At 40.7% G+C, this 15,910-nt stretch overlaps 1 protein-coding gene across 1 annotated transcript in view; it reads right to left on the bottom strand.

Annotated features, from left to right (window-relative positions):
• PLCH1 (phospholipase C eta 1) overlaps positions 1-15,910 on the bottom strand; it is a 238,967-nt gene that overhangs the window by 21,467 nt on the left and 201,590 nt on the right. Inside the window, exons 12-14 of the mRNA XM_059920073.1 lie at positions 10,702-10,863; positions 4,774-4,845; positions 1,694-1,785 (exon numbers count right to left, since the gene is read on the bottom strand). Of these exons, the coding sequence (XP_059776056.1) occupies positions 1,694-1,785; positions 4,774-4,845; positions 10,702-10,863 (326 nt within the window). The remainder of the gene's footprint in view (positions 1-1,693; positions 1,786-4,773; positions 4,846-10,701; positions 10,864-15,910) is intronic.

The following is a 15,910-nucleotide window of genomic DNA, read 5'->3' as shown; positions in this document are numbered from 1 at the left end:
GTAGGATTCCATTTATATGTAATGTCCAGAAAAGGCAAATCTATAGAGACAAAAAGTAGATTAGTTGGTACCAGAGACTGGGGGACAGAGAGATGGAAAGTCGCTGCTAATGGTAGAGTTTCTTTTTGGTGTGATGAAAATGTTCTGGAATTAGATAGTGATGATATAGATTTATTCACTCAGTGAATATTTATTGAGCATCTATTGGAGATAAAATAGTGAACAAATCAGACAAAAATTCTTACTGTAATGATACTTATATACATTCAACAAAAGAATTAAGGCCAAAATGTGTCAACAACTCATTTTGCCAAGAAAGAAGACACGCACATAGACAGGTATAAAAACCAATGGGAAGAAGAGTCCATGTTCCTCCTTTACCATGTAATTAGGAAATTCTCTAGCCATTGGTAAAAATCTGGTTTTGTGAAAGCAAATGATTATAAATCAATGTGAGGGAGGTAATGCCTAGAAATGACAAGTAAAACTCCCAGGACACTCCATAACACAGAGAACTTCTGTATAAAGTTAGCTCTTTTTAATCCTTATTTAAAATTGAATTAGTTTATTGAAGTCCCAAAACGACACCGTCATCGATGCTTGAGCCTCGATAGCTATTAAGGGGAAATCTCTAATTGACTTAAGAGCAGCACGCAACGTGATTTCATGTGATAGCTTCCCTGGCTATATGATTCAGAGTCAAGCCTTTCTCAAACTTATATTTGAGAACATTCACAGCAGAGGTCTCCTGGAAGGTAATTCTATTTCTCTTATATCCTTTACTGTAACTACATATTGAATTTTCTGTACCCTAAGGGTAGGAACCATGCACATCTCCTTTGCCCTTACTAATTAGTTACTATTTTATGTATGGACATTCTGTTGGAGTGAAGTTCAAATATAAAATTTAATTGAACACTAAATGTGATTCATTCCTATAGGACCTCTATGCCTCCAATTTCGTTTAGTTTCAGTCTTTTGATAAAGTCACAGAGGGGTGTGTGTGTACATGTGCACATGTTTGTATATCTATCTATCTATGAAGGATATAATTTACATTCCTTTGTGAGACTTACTGTATACATAATTTGCCAGAAAATCCTGTATCAAATCATGTGTCACAATTTGGGTTCTAAAATTATGGCCATTTTACTCATCCCGAATTCTACTGGCAATAATAAAGAAAACAGCAGCTAATATTTTTGAGCACTTAGTTAATTGGAGTAGGGCTCATCAAGCTAAATAGCTTAATTCCTTTAATCCTTACAATGACCCTAAGAAATAGATACAAATGAGGAGCCTAACTTGCCCCGTCTTAAAGTTGGAGGAACAAGAGTTTGAAGTCTGGCTGGTTTCAGATCCCTGACTCTTAACATGTTCTTGTCATCTATCTTCTCCTTCAGTCTCCTGTGAGAGCCCCTCTGTACTAGTTCATGAGGTCCCTCTCTCTTCCCTGAAGATATCTTTTACCTGACAACTGCTACAGCCAGCATTTATTAAGAGCTCACTGTGTGCCAGGCAGCACAAGTCCCCTACATGTTTTATAATCTCACATCCTGTTGATCTTCACATGTGCCACTGCAGAGCTCTTTACCTTGCAATCTGATTTTCTAGACACGTACAAGTACAGCCAAGCTGATGTGGATGGAGAGGCCCCAGGAGCCTGAGCAAGAAACATGGAGAGCTTTCTCACCTGTACAGCTGGCCGGTCTCCTTGCCAGGATTCTGCTGTGTGTCCTCCTCCTCATCAGCACTATAAGATTTAGACCGTGATTTTGTGGTTTTCTGCCGGAAAAATCAGAGTTCACTTAACACAAACTCAGCGCATCAGGTACATCTACGACATACGGAGAAATGAGCTTTAAAATAGACACACACACACACAAGGACAATTACTTGGAGAAAAACAACTGACCAAATATTGCAGCTTGCCTCACCATCAATAATAAGCATGTCTGTGGCTCAAATTATCTTAAAATATCAAGGCAAAACTGAGGGTTTCATGCTCTAACCTTGACTTCTAAGCCACATTAAATGTAGGTCTTAAGACTATTAGTCATGCATTGAAGGTCTCCACGAGGTGTAGGGTTAAAGTTGTAATATCTATTTAAACGATTATAATGGATAAAGTGTCCTCTTATATAGGAAGCTCACTATTCCTTTTGACTTACTTATAAAAGGCAGATTTGATAAAAAAGACAAGTAGTAATTTTTAAATGAATAACTACCACTCCTGCTTTTGTTCAGTATGCACTCAAAAACCCATCTAAATCAAACTGTTCATTTGAGACTTTGACCCATTTTAATTTCTAGAGCAGAATAAAAATTGTTACCTACAGGAGTCAGGCTGAAAGACTGTAGGACTAACTTGGTGTCTTTGGACAGATTAGCTGTTAGACATAAAACCTCTTAGGAATGATGCACTTTCATCCCCACCACATTGGAGATAACCCTAATATTTGGCAACACACACCTCAACAGTACAAATGATGGGGAGGGGCCCTAGTAATTGCAGAAAAACTTGCCACCAAAATTACAGCTTCTACAAACAAAGGTAAGACTTTTAGACAGAGTACCCTGGACATTTTGGGAATGTGGCTTAGAAAAGGAAAGGGACTCCATCCCCACATTACCATGGAACCAAATCAACTTCCAGATTTTCTCATTCTCAACAAATAAAAAAATCAAACTACACTGTTGGCATAAACACATTCAACTCTACTGCACTGACAGCAAGGCGCCAATTTAGTCTAGAACATTTTTACGTCTTATTTATGCCTTGAGAACTTCAGTGCACATGGCATGGACCCAGGCATCTGATGATTTCATGTTCCAGATTGGCCTCTCACCAAGCGGATAAATTGGCTAATCTCTCAAGCTTCCTACTGTGCTTTTTTAAAGGGTAGGACAAAAACATCTGTTTTAAAGGATTATTATTTTTGTGATGATTAAATGAGATGACATGGAAAGTCATTCTGTAAACCACATAATATTAACTTTCAATTTAAAATACTATTAATACTTATTTAAATAACCTATAAATAGTCTTGTAAATGTTCACTCTTATGACTTGAGACATAATAAATTCTAATTCTATAGTAGCAAAGGTACTCCCTAAAAGCTTTACTTTGGAAAATAATTTTAATTTAAATGAGTGGTTGTCATCAAGAAATGAAATATTCTCCAATTCCGCATACAGTTAGTAATTTGAGGTGTTACAATAATAAATCTGTCTTTCCCAGGTTCATTTTAAAATATAAAATGCAGAAAGTAGAAATAAGTAATGAATCGCCAGTGACAGATATTTGGAGAAGTGATGATATATTTTCTTTACATACAGTTTTGACACATCTTATCACAGTTAACATACGACATAATCAGTTTTTCATGTTACTTTTTTATTTAATGTTTTGCATGTTGAGCTCGTCAGAGTGATCATCTATTAATGGCTGCATAATTGTTGTCCATTGTGTGAATGAATCATGATTTACTTAAGCAGTCTTTATGGGAGAACATTTTGGTTGTTTTCAGTTTATTATGACTATTTTGTCCAACCTTTTAATAAATTATCCTATTGATGGGGCAGGAAATTCCAGATACAACATTCATTAAAGTACAAGAAATGGCCTCGGAGAAACCTCATGCATAAAGTTCATCATTCAATAAATGACTTCTTGTTTAACATGTTTTACCTTTTTATTGAAGGTAAAGCATATACTTAGAAAAGCACAAGAATCATGTGTACAGCATGATGGCTTTCCACAAAGTGAAACCACCCAAATGAGGAAATGGAATATTATCTGCCCCAAAGCCTTCAGATTCTCCTGTTTGGTCATCACCTTCTCCCCAAAGGTAACTACTATCCTGACGTTTATCCCATAGATTTTTTTTTGCCTGTTTTTGAGCTTCATATAAATGGACTCAAACTGTATGTACTCTCTCGGGTCTGGCTTCTTTTGCTCAATGTCATGTTTACAAAGATCACACTATTGCATGTAGTTGTAATTTTGTCATTCTCATTGCTGATAAATATTACCTTATGTGAATACGCCACAATTTTTATTCTTTCTAATGCTGATGGACATTTGAACTGTCTCCCGTTTGTACTACTGCAACTAATGTCCCTGTAAATATCGTTGTTTCAGTCTCATGACACACACCTAACAATGGAACTGATAAGACATGGTTCATAGAGTGGCTTTAGTTGGTACTGGGAAACAGTGTGTGGAAGTGGCTGCACAAAGGCAGGTTCCCATTAGCAGTTGATGAGAGTTCAAGTTGCCCAGCATCCTCACTAACACATGGTGTTGTCAATCTCTTTATGTTTGCTGTTGTGGTGGGTATACACGGAATCTCATCATCATTTTAGTTTGCATTTCCCAGAGGACTGATAAGGGGGAGAACCTTTTCCATATTAGCCAGTTGGATATCTTCTGTTGTGAAGTTCACTTAAGTCTTTTGCTTGTTTTTTTAAAATTAGTGTGCCTTTTTTATTGATTTATAGGAATTCTTTATATATTCAGGAAAGAAATCCTTTGTGGACTTGTATAGAATATTGAAAATATTCTTTCCCAGTATGCTATTTGCTCTTTGATACTTCTGATGAACAGAAGTTCTTAAATTTTAAAATAGTTTAATTATCAACTTTTTCCTTTTCTGGGGTCCTCTTTGAGAAATCTGCAGTTATTCCAAGGTCATGATGATAGTCTCCTGTCACCTTCTAGACTCTTTAAATTACCTGAATTATGCACACTTATCTTTCTTAATTCGTACCTTATGTTTTCCGAAGTTGGTCATGAGGGATCGTCCATGTGTTTTCTTTCCACTTTCCTTCACATCTGGATGCTGAGTAAATAAAGCATAACATGACTATTTTTCTTCTTTGCTTTTGTTTTTTCCTTAGTTCTGGTGGAAGGGCATGGAGTCCCTCTCTCCTTCCATCTCCAGGTGGGCAGCCAGCAGGTCCTGCTCTACCCTCCACTTCCCTGAAGGTGGCTGTGTCTGCCTTGAGACAGGGGGGACGCTACACAGAGAGACCTGGGCATCACCAGGAGACGGCAGCTGCCAACAGCTCCCCAAAGCTGGGGTCAAGGACCTCTCAGTAATGCCCAGGCATGCAGGCCTCTCTAATGCCTGTTCACAAGGCTCTCTACAGCACAGGATGTAGTCTTTTGAATGCCCTGAGGGGGAATAAAGCATCTTCAGTTAAAAGTAGATTTAATTTTGAAAAATGGCCAAAAGTCATTAACAGCCAATTCAGTTGACTAAAAAAAACTAATCAGACTGATCACTTAATTACTATTTAGAATTTGGAAGCATTAAAAATAAATAAAATCCAAGTATATCTATGAGGCAATAAGATTGTTTTTCTTTAAGTAAACTGCAACAGAGCTTATCTGTTCATTAAAATCATTCCCTCTGTGGTGAGCATAGGAAAGATGTATTGTAGATTCTGAATTCCTCCTCATGAGAATTAATTTTCCAGGCTAGAGATCTCTTTACTCTAGGGGACAGAAGGACCACTCTGCTAAAAGGGTTTAGACTCTTTTCCAATTGTCATCCCTAAAAATATGTATTAGGTGATTCACTGCTAATTACGTGATGTAAGAGGAGACCAATAGGCCCCGCCCTCCCAGGACTTTCAGCTGAACAGAGATAATCTCATAAATGGAATAAATGTAGGTGAGCAAAACCACCCAAAATCAAAAGGTCAGGGAGGGCATCTACATATATCCATAGAAACTAATCAAAGATGCAATGCGGGATGGGGAGGGGGAACAGTGAGAACTGGGTTGGGGAAAAGGCAGTTCAGAAAATACTGGAGGAGGGTGGGTGGCAGGTTTACAGGGTAATTTTAGTTGACTGGTTTATATATATTGACTGCCTTTGCAGATCAATTAAAGCTGATCATTAACTATTCAAAATCCCTAGAATTAAGAAAGTAGTAAGATATGGTCATAGAAGTAACACTGCTCTTCAAGTTAGGAGACCCAGTTCTGCCACCATGTAGCCACAGGTCCCCCATCTCTTTTTTTTTTTTTTAAGGTGATTTAAAATATTATTTTTAACCTATTAGAAAAGTTTTACAGAACTAGGCTTATTCAGTCTGAAGAACAGAGAATTGAAAGGGTGTTTTAAGGTGAATGAGAGTCATTCTGATGGATTTAAGTCTAAGCAGGAAATTATATACATCAATACATTGATGGGAAACAGAAGCTGAACACATAAGAAATACCCTGGGACTCAGAATCAGATGGAAGGAGAGGGATTAATAAGTGAAGCAAAACATAGGAGATTCCAGCACCCATTCTGTGCTAAAGACTTGCTCCTCTGGGGCAAACACCCACCTCTTGACCTCAGTCCTCTTATCTGTGACATGGGGGAGGAATGGACCAATTAACCTCTGAGTTCCTCTCCAGTTCTAGTAGCTCATCTATTAGTAGGGAGACCGTGTCATCTATTGTCCAAAACAGGACTCTTAAGAGTGAAATGGGGGCTTCCCTGGTGGCGCAGTCGTTAAGAATCCGCCTGCCAATGCAGGGGACACAGGTTCGAGCCCTGGTCTGGGAAGATCCCACATGCCGTGGAGCAACTAAGCCCATGCGCCACAACTACTGAGCCTGCGCTCTAGAGCCCATGAGCCACAACTACTGAAGCCCGCGCACCTAGAGCCCGTGCTCCGCAACAAGAGAAGCCACCGTAATGAGAAGCCTGCACATCGCAATGAAGAGTAGCCCCCGCTCACTGCCAACTAGAGAAAGCCCGCTAGCAGCAACAAAGACCCAACGCAGCCAAAAATAAATAAATTAAATAAATAAATTTATTTTTTTAAAAAAGAGTGAAATGGGGCACCTTTAATAATTACGCTGGGACAATAGGTATAAAGTGAGGTTGCCCCAGGCAAGTTGAGGTACAAGGTCATCCATTTTAATAGGCACCTGCTATGCCCCAAGGATTATGCTAAGTGTATTACATATATTCTCACTTAATATATACAACCATCCCTGGAGATAAGTATAATTAAAATCCTAGTTTTGCAGATAAGAAAAACAGAAGTATAGTGAAGTTAGATAATATGCCCAAAGTTACAAAGCTAGTTGGTGATAAAACAGGGGTTCTGTGTAGTTCTGTCTCCTCTCTGGCTTTCTCCCCCTCCCCAATCTACACTCCTTCTTTATGTACCAGAGGAATGCACACAGATCTCTCTCCCCAATTTGACCTCTCCTTGAGCATCAGCACTGCATCTTTCATTGAATCTATGGATCAAACACTGTGCTAGGAACTCGACATGAATACAAGGGAGACAGCAAGCAAGAGAGATGTAGACTCTGTCTTCCCTGGGCTTGCACTCTTATGATGGAGACAAATGATCATAGCACACTATAATAAGACTATGACGGGGAAAGTTCAGGGTACTGCCTGAGGACACGGGAAGGCCATCTACCTAGACTTGAGGATCAAGGAGGACTTCTAAAGGGACATGTTACGAAAGCTGAAGCCAGAAGATAGGTAGACATTATCTACATGAAGTGAGGAAGAGGAAGTGTGCCGTGGCCAAGAAAGAAGCAAACACAAAGGCCAAGTGCCAGGAACATGGCACCTTCCAGGAAACAAAGAAAGGCAGGGGTTGGGTTGTGTATTTGTACTGTACACACACACATTAGTGGACAAATCAGAGCTGGGGTCAGATGATGGAGAAAGGATCTTTTGGGCTATAGCTTTCAATTTGAGCTTTATCCTCCAAACTATGAAGAGCATTTGAATGGTTTAAAATAGGAGAGTGATGTGATCAGATGCATGTTTCTGAAATATCGCTATGGTAGTGGTATAAACGAGAGACGGGAGGGAGAGGGACAGCAGCAGAGTGCAAAAGTTCATGGAAGGAATAATTAAGGCTACCCAGATGGCTGTAGCTGGGATGTCAACAAAGAAGTGAATTCAGAACTCTAAAGAAGGCAGGCATCCTTCTACTAAGTTCTTCCAGCGTGAAGGATGAGAATTTCATTTTTATTTTACTTCGGGGATCTCCAGGAAAAAGCTGGCACCAGTAGCACACAGGACTGCACTGCTGAGTGACGATCCAGGAGGGAAGGGAGGGGAAGTGACGAGCTGTCCTGAACCCCACAGCACATTCTCAACCTCGGCTCTACATGTGCATATGTATCTGATGCAGATGGACTTGTCTCAACAGTAACTTGTCTTTGCTTGCCACTGAACCAAAACCATACTTTAAAACTAACACAACAGCAGGGTTAAAAACCGTAACACTTCGTAGTCCAGTTTATTAAAGTTGCAGGCTCCATTTAGTTTCTGCAAGTCTGATACGTTCTTGCAGTCACCCAGGTTTAAGGGAGAGTAAAAAATAAGAAAAAGGAGGATGAGTTTTGTCCTACTACATCTCTGAAATTTGAAGTCCCTTACCATCTTACCTGACGGGGAAATTACCATTAGGATCTCTTCCATAAAAAGAAAGATGGGCTTGATTTGTTTCTTCAAAAATCCCCAAGACCTGCTGTTGTCTTTCCAGTTGGAATGATCTAGGATGGAGCAAAGACTTCTCCAAAAGCATAAGGGGAAGTGACTGGCCCAGATTAGCCAAAGAGAGTTCACCAGGGAAGAAGAAGCAGAAATCAAGCTGGGTTAACCGAATGTGATTTTACAGACTTTGTGTGGTTTAAACTAAGAGGCTGGAGGGTCAGGGAGGAAAGGGAGAGGCTTACTGGTATTTATAGAAATGTTTAAGAAAATTCAAAATTGTATGATAAACTGTAAGGGCAGTAATGCTGTAACTGACATTTTGGTTGTCTCCCAACATTCCATTCTGCCTCTCCAGCATGCAGGGGCAGAATGCATTTTCAGAGGGGCAGACCTTGGTGCCAGTTCCAGGGGTAAGTTCTCATTGGCATCAGCAAGCCAGTGGTATCCTACGCCCTTGCCAGATTACTGTTCCAAGAAGGACACATATGCAAGGCCACCATGGGGATCAACTCAGGGGTGGGCACATGAGCTAAGATGCCCAACCAGCGCTCAGCACAAACTCTGGTTTGTTGGATGAGGCACATACACTGTCTCACTCTCTCTGGACTTGGACCAAGAAACACATAGCTCAGGGGCCTGTTGGCAGTCACCCTGCAACCACCAGGAGAGGGGGAACCGACATGGGATGAAGCTAATCACGTGGTAGGTAGAAGAGAAAGACAGGTCTTTGATGACCCTGCTGAGCCTCTGAATTAAGCCCACCTTGAAGGCCACTCTGCAAATGAACTTGCCACTTACCTAACCCAACACCTTTCTTCATTATTTAAGCCATTTTGAATTAGGTTTTCTATGTTTGGAAACTAAACAGACCTGAGAAACAGCCCGGCATTTGAATGGCTGGACTTCTGTAGAGTCTAGAAAGTTACCACCAAAGCTGAGTGGTTGCTCAGATCCAAAAGTGATGATCTTCCCTCTGCCTGGGGAGCTCTGAGCCCTGGAGGATAGGCGAGAGTAGCAGGGGAGGCTGCTATCAGCTAAGCCAGTGACCACATGGATCTCCTCTGGTCCAGAATACATGCCCTCAATGTCCTGCCATGATAACATCAGTAAACCCACTATCCCTCTTCCTTGCCCATTTATGATATTTTTATTAGAATGCAGAATAAAAACCTCAGCCAGAGCCCAAACCATTCATTCACTCAGCAACTATATATGAAGGTCATACCAAGTCCCAGGCACTATACAAGTCAGGAAAACAATGGTTATCAAGACTGACATGGTTCCTGCCTTCATAGAATCTACAGTCTAGTTGAGAAGACAGATATTGAACAAATAATTGCAAATGTGTAAGAAAAAAAAAAACTTCTTGAAAAAGAAGATATAACAGGCTACCATCAACAATATAAAAGGGATAGCTAACCTAACCTAGGGGTCAAGGCAGGACTCATTTAGAATACCACATTGATGCTGGAATTTAAAAGCCTAAGTAGGAGTTAGCCAGAGTAGATGTGGAAATGGAGAGTTCCAGGCAGAGGAAATGGACTGTGAGGAAGACCATGGCATTTAGATGGCTGTGGCTGGTGTGACATCGTGGGTGGTGGTGTGAACAGGGAAAATGGGGAGATCTGAGACAGGAGAGGTAAGCAAGGATGGAATTATGTAGTTCCCTGAAAGCCCAGTTAGTTTGTAATTTATCCCAAGCATAACAGGAAGCTACTGAAAAATTTTGAACAGTGGAGTGACATGCTCAGATTTGCATTTTTAAAACATCATCCTGATTTCAGAGTGAAGGTTAGATTTAAAGAGGGCAAGAGAAGTCTAAGTGAGAGTTAACACTGGCCTGAATTAGGACACAGCCGTGGAGAAGAAGTGGACAGACATACACATTCAGAAGGTGTGATCAACAGGGCATGGAGGCCGCCTGAATGAGTCCCACCCTCACCTGAGCACAAGTGGGGAAGGTGAATGCAGGGGCACTGGGCTTTGTCCTGAGGGTCCCAGTGAAGGAGTATACGAATCATTTCTACACCCACCCATGCACTTTAATCTATTATTCACTATTTCTCTCCATTTTGCAGGAGGAGATTCTCATTTTTCCAGCAATATGAGGATAGAAATGGAATAAACTGGAGAAGCCTTCCACAAATGACAAATGATCAGAAACAAAGCATGAGGTGCTTTCTTTTTCCTGTTGAAGGACAAGTACAAGAGGGAAATGTATACCTGCTTCAGGTGTGCATTTAAGCCTTCATGCGTGGCCTTCAGTAGTGCCCTCACTGTGAAACTATCAGGATCTTCCTTGTCTCGAATTTGAGATTCTTTTAACAGCGACTCCAGTTTTTTCCTTATGAAAGATTCCACTTGATGCTCAGTGGTCCCGTTATTCTGTGAAGAATTAAACAGTGGAAATAATTTCCCTTAAGGAACACAGAATCACTTAGAACACAGCCTTCACTCAAGCCAACACTGCTGCTATAATCTCTCTCTCTCAATTACCTGTAAGAAGTTAAGCTTATTGTACCATTTTTTGTCTTTCTCCCACCAGCCCTCCACCAATCCCATAAAATAATGATGACTATGACTGCATTCAACCTTTAACAACCCTATAGTCTTATTATCATTCCCATTTCAGAGACACAGAATCTGATGTTTAGAGAAATAAGTTGATCAAGGTTACAAAGCTAGCAAAGAACTGAGGCAGGATTCCAACTCAGGGCTCCTAAGTCCTTCTCCCCACACAACTTTACACTTTCACTAGAGGGAAGGCCAGGGAAAGTTTTGGGAGAATAAGTTTTCTGTACCTACATAGGGAAATTTGAACAAGAATATGCTATTTAAAACAAATCACTTCCTTCACTGAAGGGAAAAAAGTGCTATGGAAATCTTTGGAAAGGAGGATTATTCTGAGATAAAATTTCTTTCCTATCTCTGCCCCACTATGTAATTGGAGGGAATTCACTACTGATCTGTGCCATGACTCATCACTGTAATTACCTTAAGATCACAACTAATTTGAAGTGTTTTGGATAACAAAGCTCTGCCCATGTCTGGGGGATAATTTACACAATGTTTAATTGATCAAGGGATCCAGATTTCCTAGAAGTCTGCTTAGTGCAGCTTTTTGGCCCCCTTGTTCTACCTGAAACCAACGGCCCAGGCTCTGTTCACTGCTTCTCCCCTTCTCAACTCCCTCCCCCTCCCCCTACGTCCAACACCCTTCCATAAACTCTTCAGCCACTTGCCAAAGGCCAACCCACCCAAAGGCAAGGAAGGGGCGCTCCTCCACCAGAACAATGTCCCTAGTCCTCACCAAAATTTTAAGACCCATTTTTCCACTTGCAAATTTGTTACTAAGAGGTCATTATATTTAAACAAGAGAATGGGCAGTTTTTCAGTAATGCATTCATTTTCACAAAATCTTATAAGAGCAAAGCAATATAAATACAAAGGGAAATTGGGGAAAAAAAAAAGCTACATCAGAATAGGTTATTGAATTTCCCTGTATTAATATCTCATGCATGAATATCTTTAATATACCCAGTGAATGAGGCACTCCACTTCACTGGAGGCCCTCAGGTCCTGCAGGAGATGCAGAGGTGGAAAAGAGCTGGCCTTTGACATCAGGAACAAAGATCCATTAGGCTAACAAAGGCATGTCCCCAAACATCCTACCCAGGTCCGCACAGCTGCCTGCAAAAGTACAAATGACCAGCACAACAGTGGTTCTGAGAAGGAACATGGCGTTCCTGCCTGACTGACCAGGAAGACCTCAAAGAACAGGGGGGACTCTGTATGGTAACTAAAACTTCAACAGTGATGAAGAGATGTCATCCATCACTGTAGTAAAGGTTTTACATTAGCAAAGCGTGTTTTATAAACATAGGAACAGATTCGTTTTCCTGGAGCAGAAGTTCATGAAGGGGGGTAGTGGCAGATAAAGTTGGAAAAGTACTTTGGGAACAGGTTGTGTAGGTGCCTGAAAGCAAGAAGTCAAGAGGTGTGGAGTCGCTGAGAGTCTCTGGGTAGACAAGTGCCTCAGCTGCATTTTAGAAATAACAGTAACCAGGCAGCATGTACAGAAAGACAAAAGGTACCTTAAAAATGAAAAGCCAGACGCGAGGATTGGTTCAAGATGGCGGAGCAGAAGGACGTGCTCTCACTCCCTCTTGCGAAAGCAGAGAGCACCAGAATCACAACTAACTGCTGAACAATCATCGACAGGAAGACACTGGAACTCACCAAAAAAGATGCCCCACATCCAAAGACAAAGGAGAAGCCACAATGAGACGGTAGGAGGTACGCAATTACAATAAAATCAAATCCCATAACTGGTGGGCGGGTGACTCACAAACTGGAGAACACTTATACCACAGAAGTCCACCCACTGGAGTGAAGGTTCTGAGCCCCACGTCAGGCTTCCTAACCTGGCGGTCTGGCAACAGGAGGAGGAATTCCTAGAGAATCAGACTTTGAAGGCTAGCAGGATTTGATTGCAGGACTTCAACAGGACTGGGGGAAACAGAGACTCCACTCTTGGAGGGCACACACAAAGTAGTGTGCATATCAAGACCCAGCAGAAGGAGCAGTGACCCCAGAGGATACTGAACCAGACCTACCTGCTAGTGTTGGCGGATCTCCTACAGAGGCGGGGGGTGGCTGTGTCTCACCGTGAGGACAAGGACACTGGCAGCAGAGGTTCTGGGAAATACTCCTTGGCGTGAGCCCTCCCAGAGTCCGCCATTAGCCCCACCAAAGAGCCTGGGAAGGCTCCAGTGTTGGGTCGCCTCAGGCCAAAAAACCAACAGGGAGGGAACCCAGCCCCACCCATCAGCAGACAACTGGATTAAAGTTTTACTGAGCTCTGCCCACCAGAGCAACAGCCAGCTCTACCCACCACCAGTCCCTCGCATCAGGAAACTTGCACAAGCCTCTTAGATAGCCTCATCCACCAGAGAGCAGACAGCAGAAGCAAGAAGAATTACAATCCTGCAGCCTGGGAACAAAAACCACATTCACAGAAAGATAGACAAGATGAAAAGACAGAGGGCTATGTACCAGATGAAGGAACAAGATAAAACCCCAGAAAAACAACTAAATGAAGTGGAGATAGGCAACCTTCCAGAAAAAGGATTCAGAATAATGATAGTGAAGATGATTCAGGACCTTGGAAAAAGAATGGAGGCAAAGATCGAGAAGATGAAAGAAATGTTTAACAAAGACCTAGAAGAATTAAAGAACAAACAAACAGAGATGAACAATATAATAACTGAAATGAAAAATACACTAGAAGGAATCAATAGCAGAATAACTGAGGCAGAAGAACGGATAAGTGACCTGGAAGACAGAATTGTGGAATTCACTGCTGCGGAAAAGAATAAAGAAAAAAGAATGAAAAGAAATGAAGACAGCCGAAGAGACCTCTGGGACAATGTTAAAGGCAGCAACATTCGCATTATAGGGGTCCCAGGAGGAGAAGAGAGAGATAAAGGACCCGAGAAAATATGTGAAGAGATTATAGTCGAAAACTTCCCTAACATGGGAAAGGAAATAGCCACCCAAGTCCAGGAAGTCCAGAGAGTCCCATACAGGATAAACCCAAGGGGAAACACACCGAGACACACAGTAATCAAACAGGCAAAACTTAAAGACAAAGAAAAATTGTTGAAAGCAACAAGGGAAAAACAACAAATAACATACAAGGGAACTCCCATAACGTTAACAGCTGATTTCTCAGCATAAAGTCTACAAGCCAGAAGGGAGTAGCATGACATATTTAAAGTGATGAAAGGGAAGAACCTACCACCAGGATTACTCTATCTGGCAAGGACCTCATTCAGATTCGATGGAGAAATCAAAAGCTTTACAGACAAGTAAAAGCTAAGAGAATTCAGCACCACCAAATCAGCTCTACAACAAATGCTAAAGGAACTTCTCTAAGTGGGAAACACAAGAGAAGAAAAGGACCTACGAAAACAAACCCAAAACAATTGAGAAAATGGTCATAGAAACATACATATCGATAATTACCTTAAGCATGAATGGACTAAACGCTCCAACCAAAAGACACAGGCTTGCTGAATGGATACAGAAACAAGACCCATATATATGCGGTCTACAAGAGACCCACTTTAGACCTAGGGACACATATAGACAGAATGTGACGGGACGGAAAAAGATATTCCATGCAAATGGAAATCAAAAGAAAGCTGGAGTAGCAATACTCATATCAGATAAAATAGACTTTAAAATAAAGAATGTTACAAGAGACAAGGAAGGACACTACATAATGATCAAGGGATCAATCCAAGAAGAAGATATAACAATTATAAATACATATGCACCCAACATAGGAGCACCTCAATACATAAGGCAACTGCTAACAACTCTAAAAGAGGAAATCGACAGTAACACAATAGTAGTGGGGAACTTCAACACCTCACTTACAGCAATGGACAGAGCATCCAAATAGAAAATTAATAACACAAGCTTTAAATGACACAATAGGCCAGATAGATTTAATTGATATTTATAGGAGATTCCATCCAAAAACAGCAGATTACACTTTCTTCTCAAGTGTGCATGGAACATTCTCCAGGATAGATCCCATCTTGGGTCACAAATCAAGCCTCAGTAAATTTAAGAAAATTGAAATCATATCAACCATCTTTTCTGACCACAACACTATGAGACTAGAAATCAATTACAGGGGAAAAAAACGTAAAAAACACAAACACATGGAGGCTAAACACTAAGTTACTAAATAACCAAGAGATCACTGAAGAAATCAAAGAGGAAATCAAAAAATACCTAGAGGCAAATGACAATGAAAACATGATGATCCAAAACCTATGGGATGCAGCAAACGCAGTTCTAAGAGGGAAGTTTATAGCAATACAAGCCTACTTCAAGAAACAAGAAAAACCTCAAATAAACCTCAAATAACCTTACACCTAAAGGAACTAGAGAAAGAAGACAAACAAAACCCCAAGTTAGCCAAAGTTAGCCAAAGGAAAGAAATCATAAAGATCAGAGCAGAAATAAATGAGATAGAAACAAAGAAAACAATAGCAAAGATCAATAAAACTAAAAGCTGGTTCTTTGAGAAGATAAACACAATTGATAAACCATTAGCTAGACTCATCTAAAAAAGAGGGAGAGGACTCAAATCAATAAAATTAGAAATGAAAAAGGAGAAGTTACAACAGACACCACAGAAATACAAAGCATCCTAGGAGACTACTACAAGCAACTCTATGCGAAAAAAAAGGACAACCTGGAAGAAATGGACAAACTCTTGGAAAGGTATAACCTTCCAAGGCTGAACCAGGAAGAAACAGAAAATATGAACAGACCAATCACAAGTAATGAAATTGAAACTGTGGTTAAAAATCTTCGAACAAACAAAAGTCCAGGACCAGATGCCTTCACAGGG

This window comes from Balaenoptera ricei, chromosome 4 (assembly GCF_028023285.1).
Source record: "Balaenoptera ricei isolate mBalRic1 chromosome 4, mBalRic1.hap2, whole genome shotgun sequence".
Lineage (NCBI taxonomy): Eukaryota > Metazoa > Chordata > Mammalia > Artiodactyla > Balaenopteridae > Balaenoptera > Balaenoptera ricei.
This window is presented reverse-complemented; position numbering and strand designations above follow the sequence as displayed.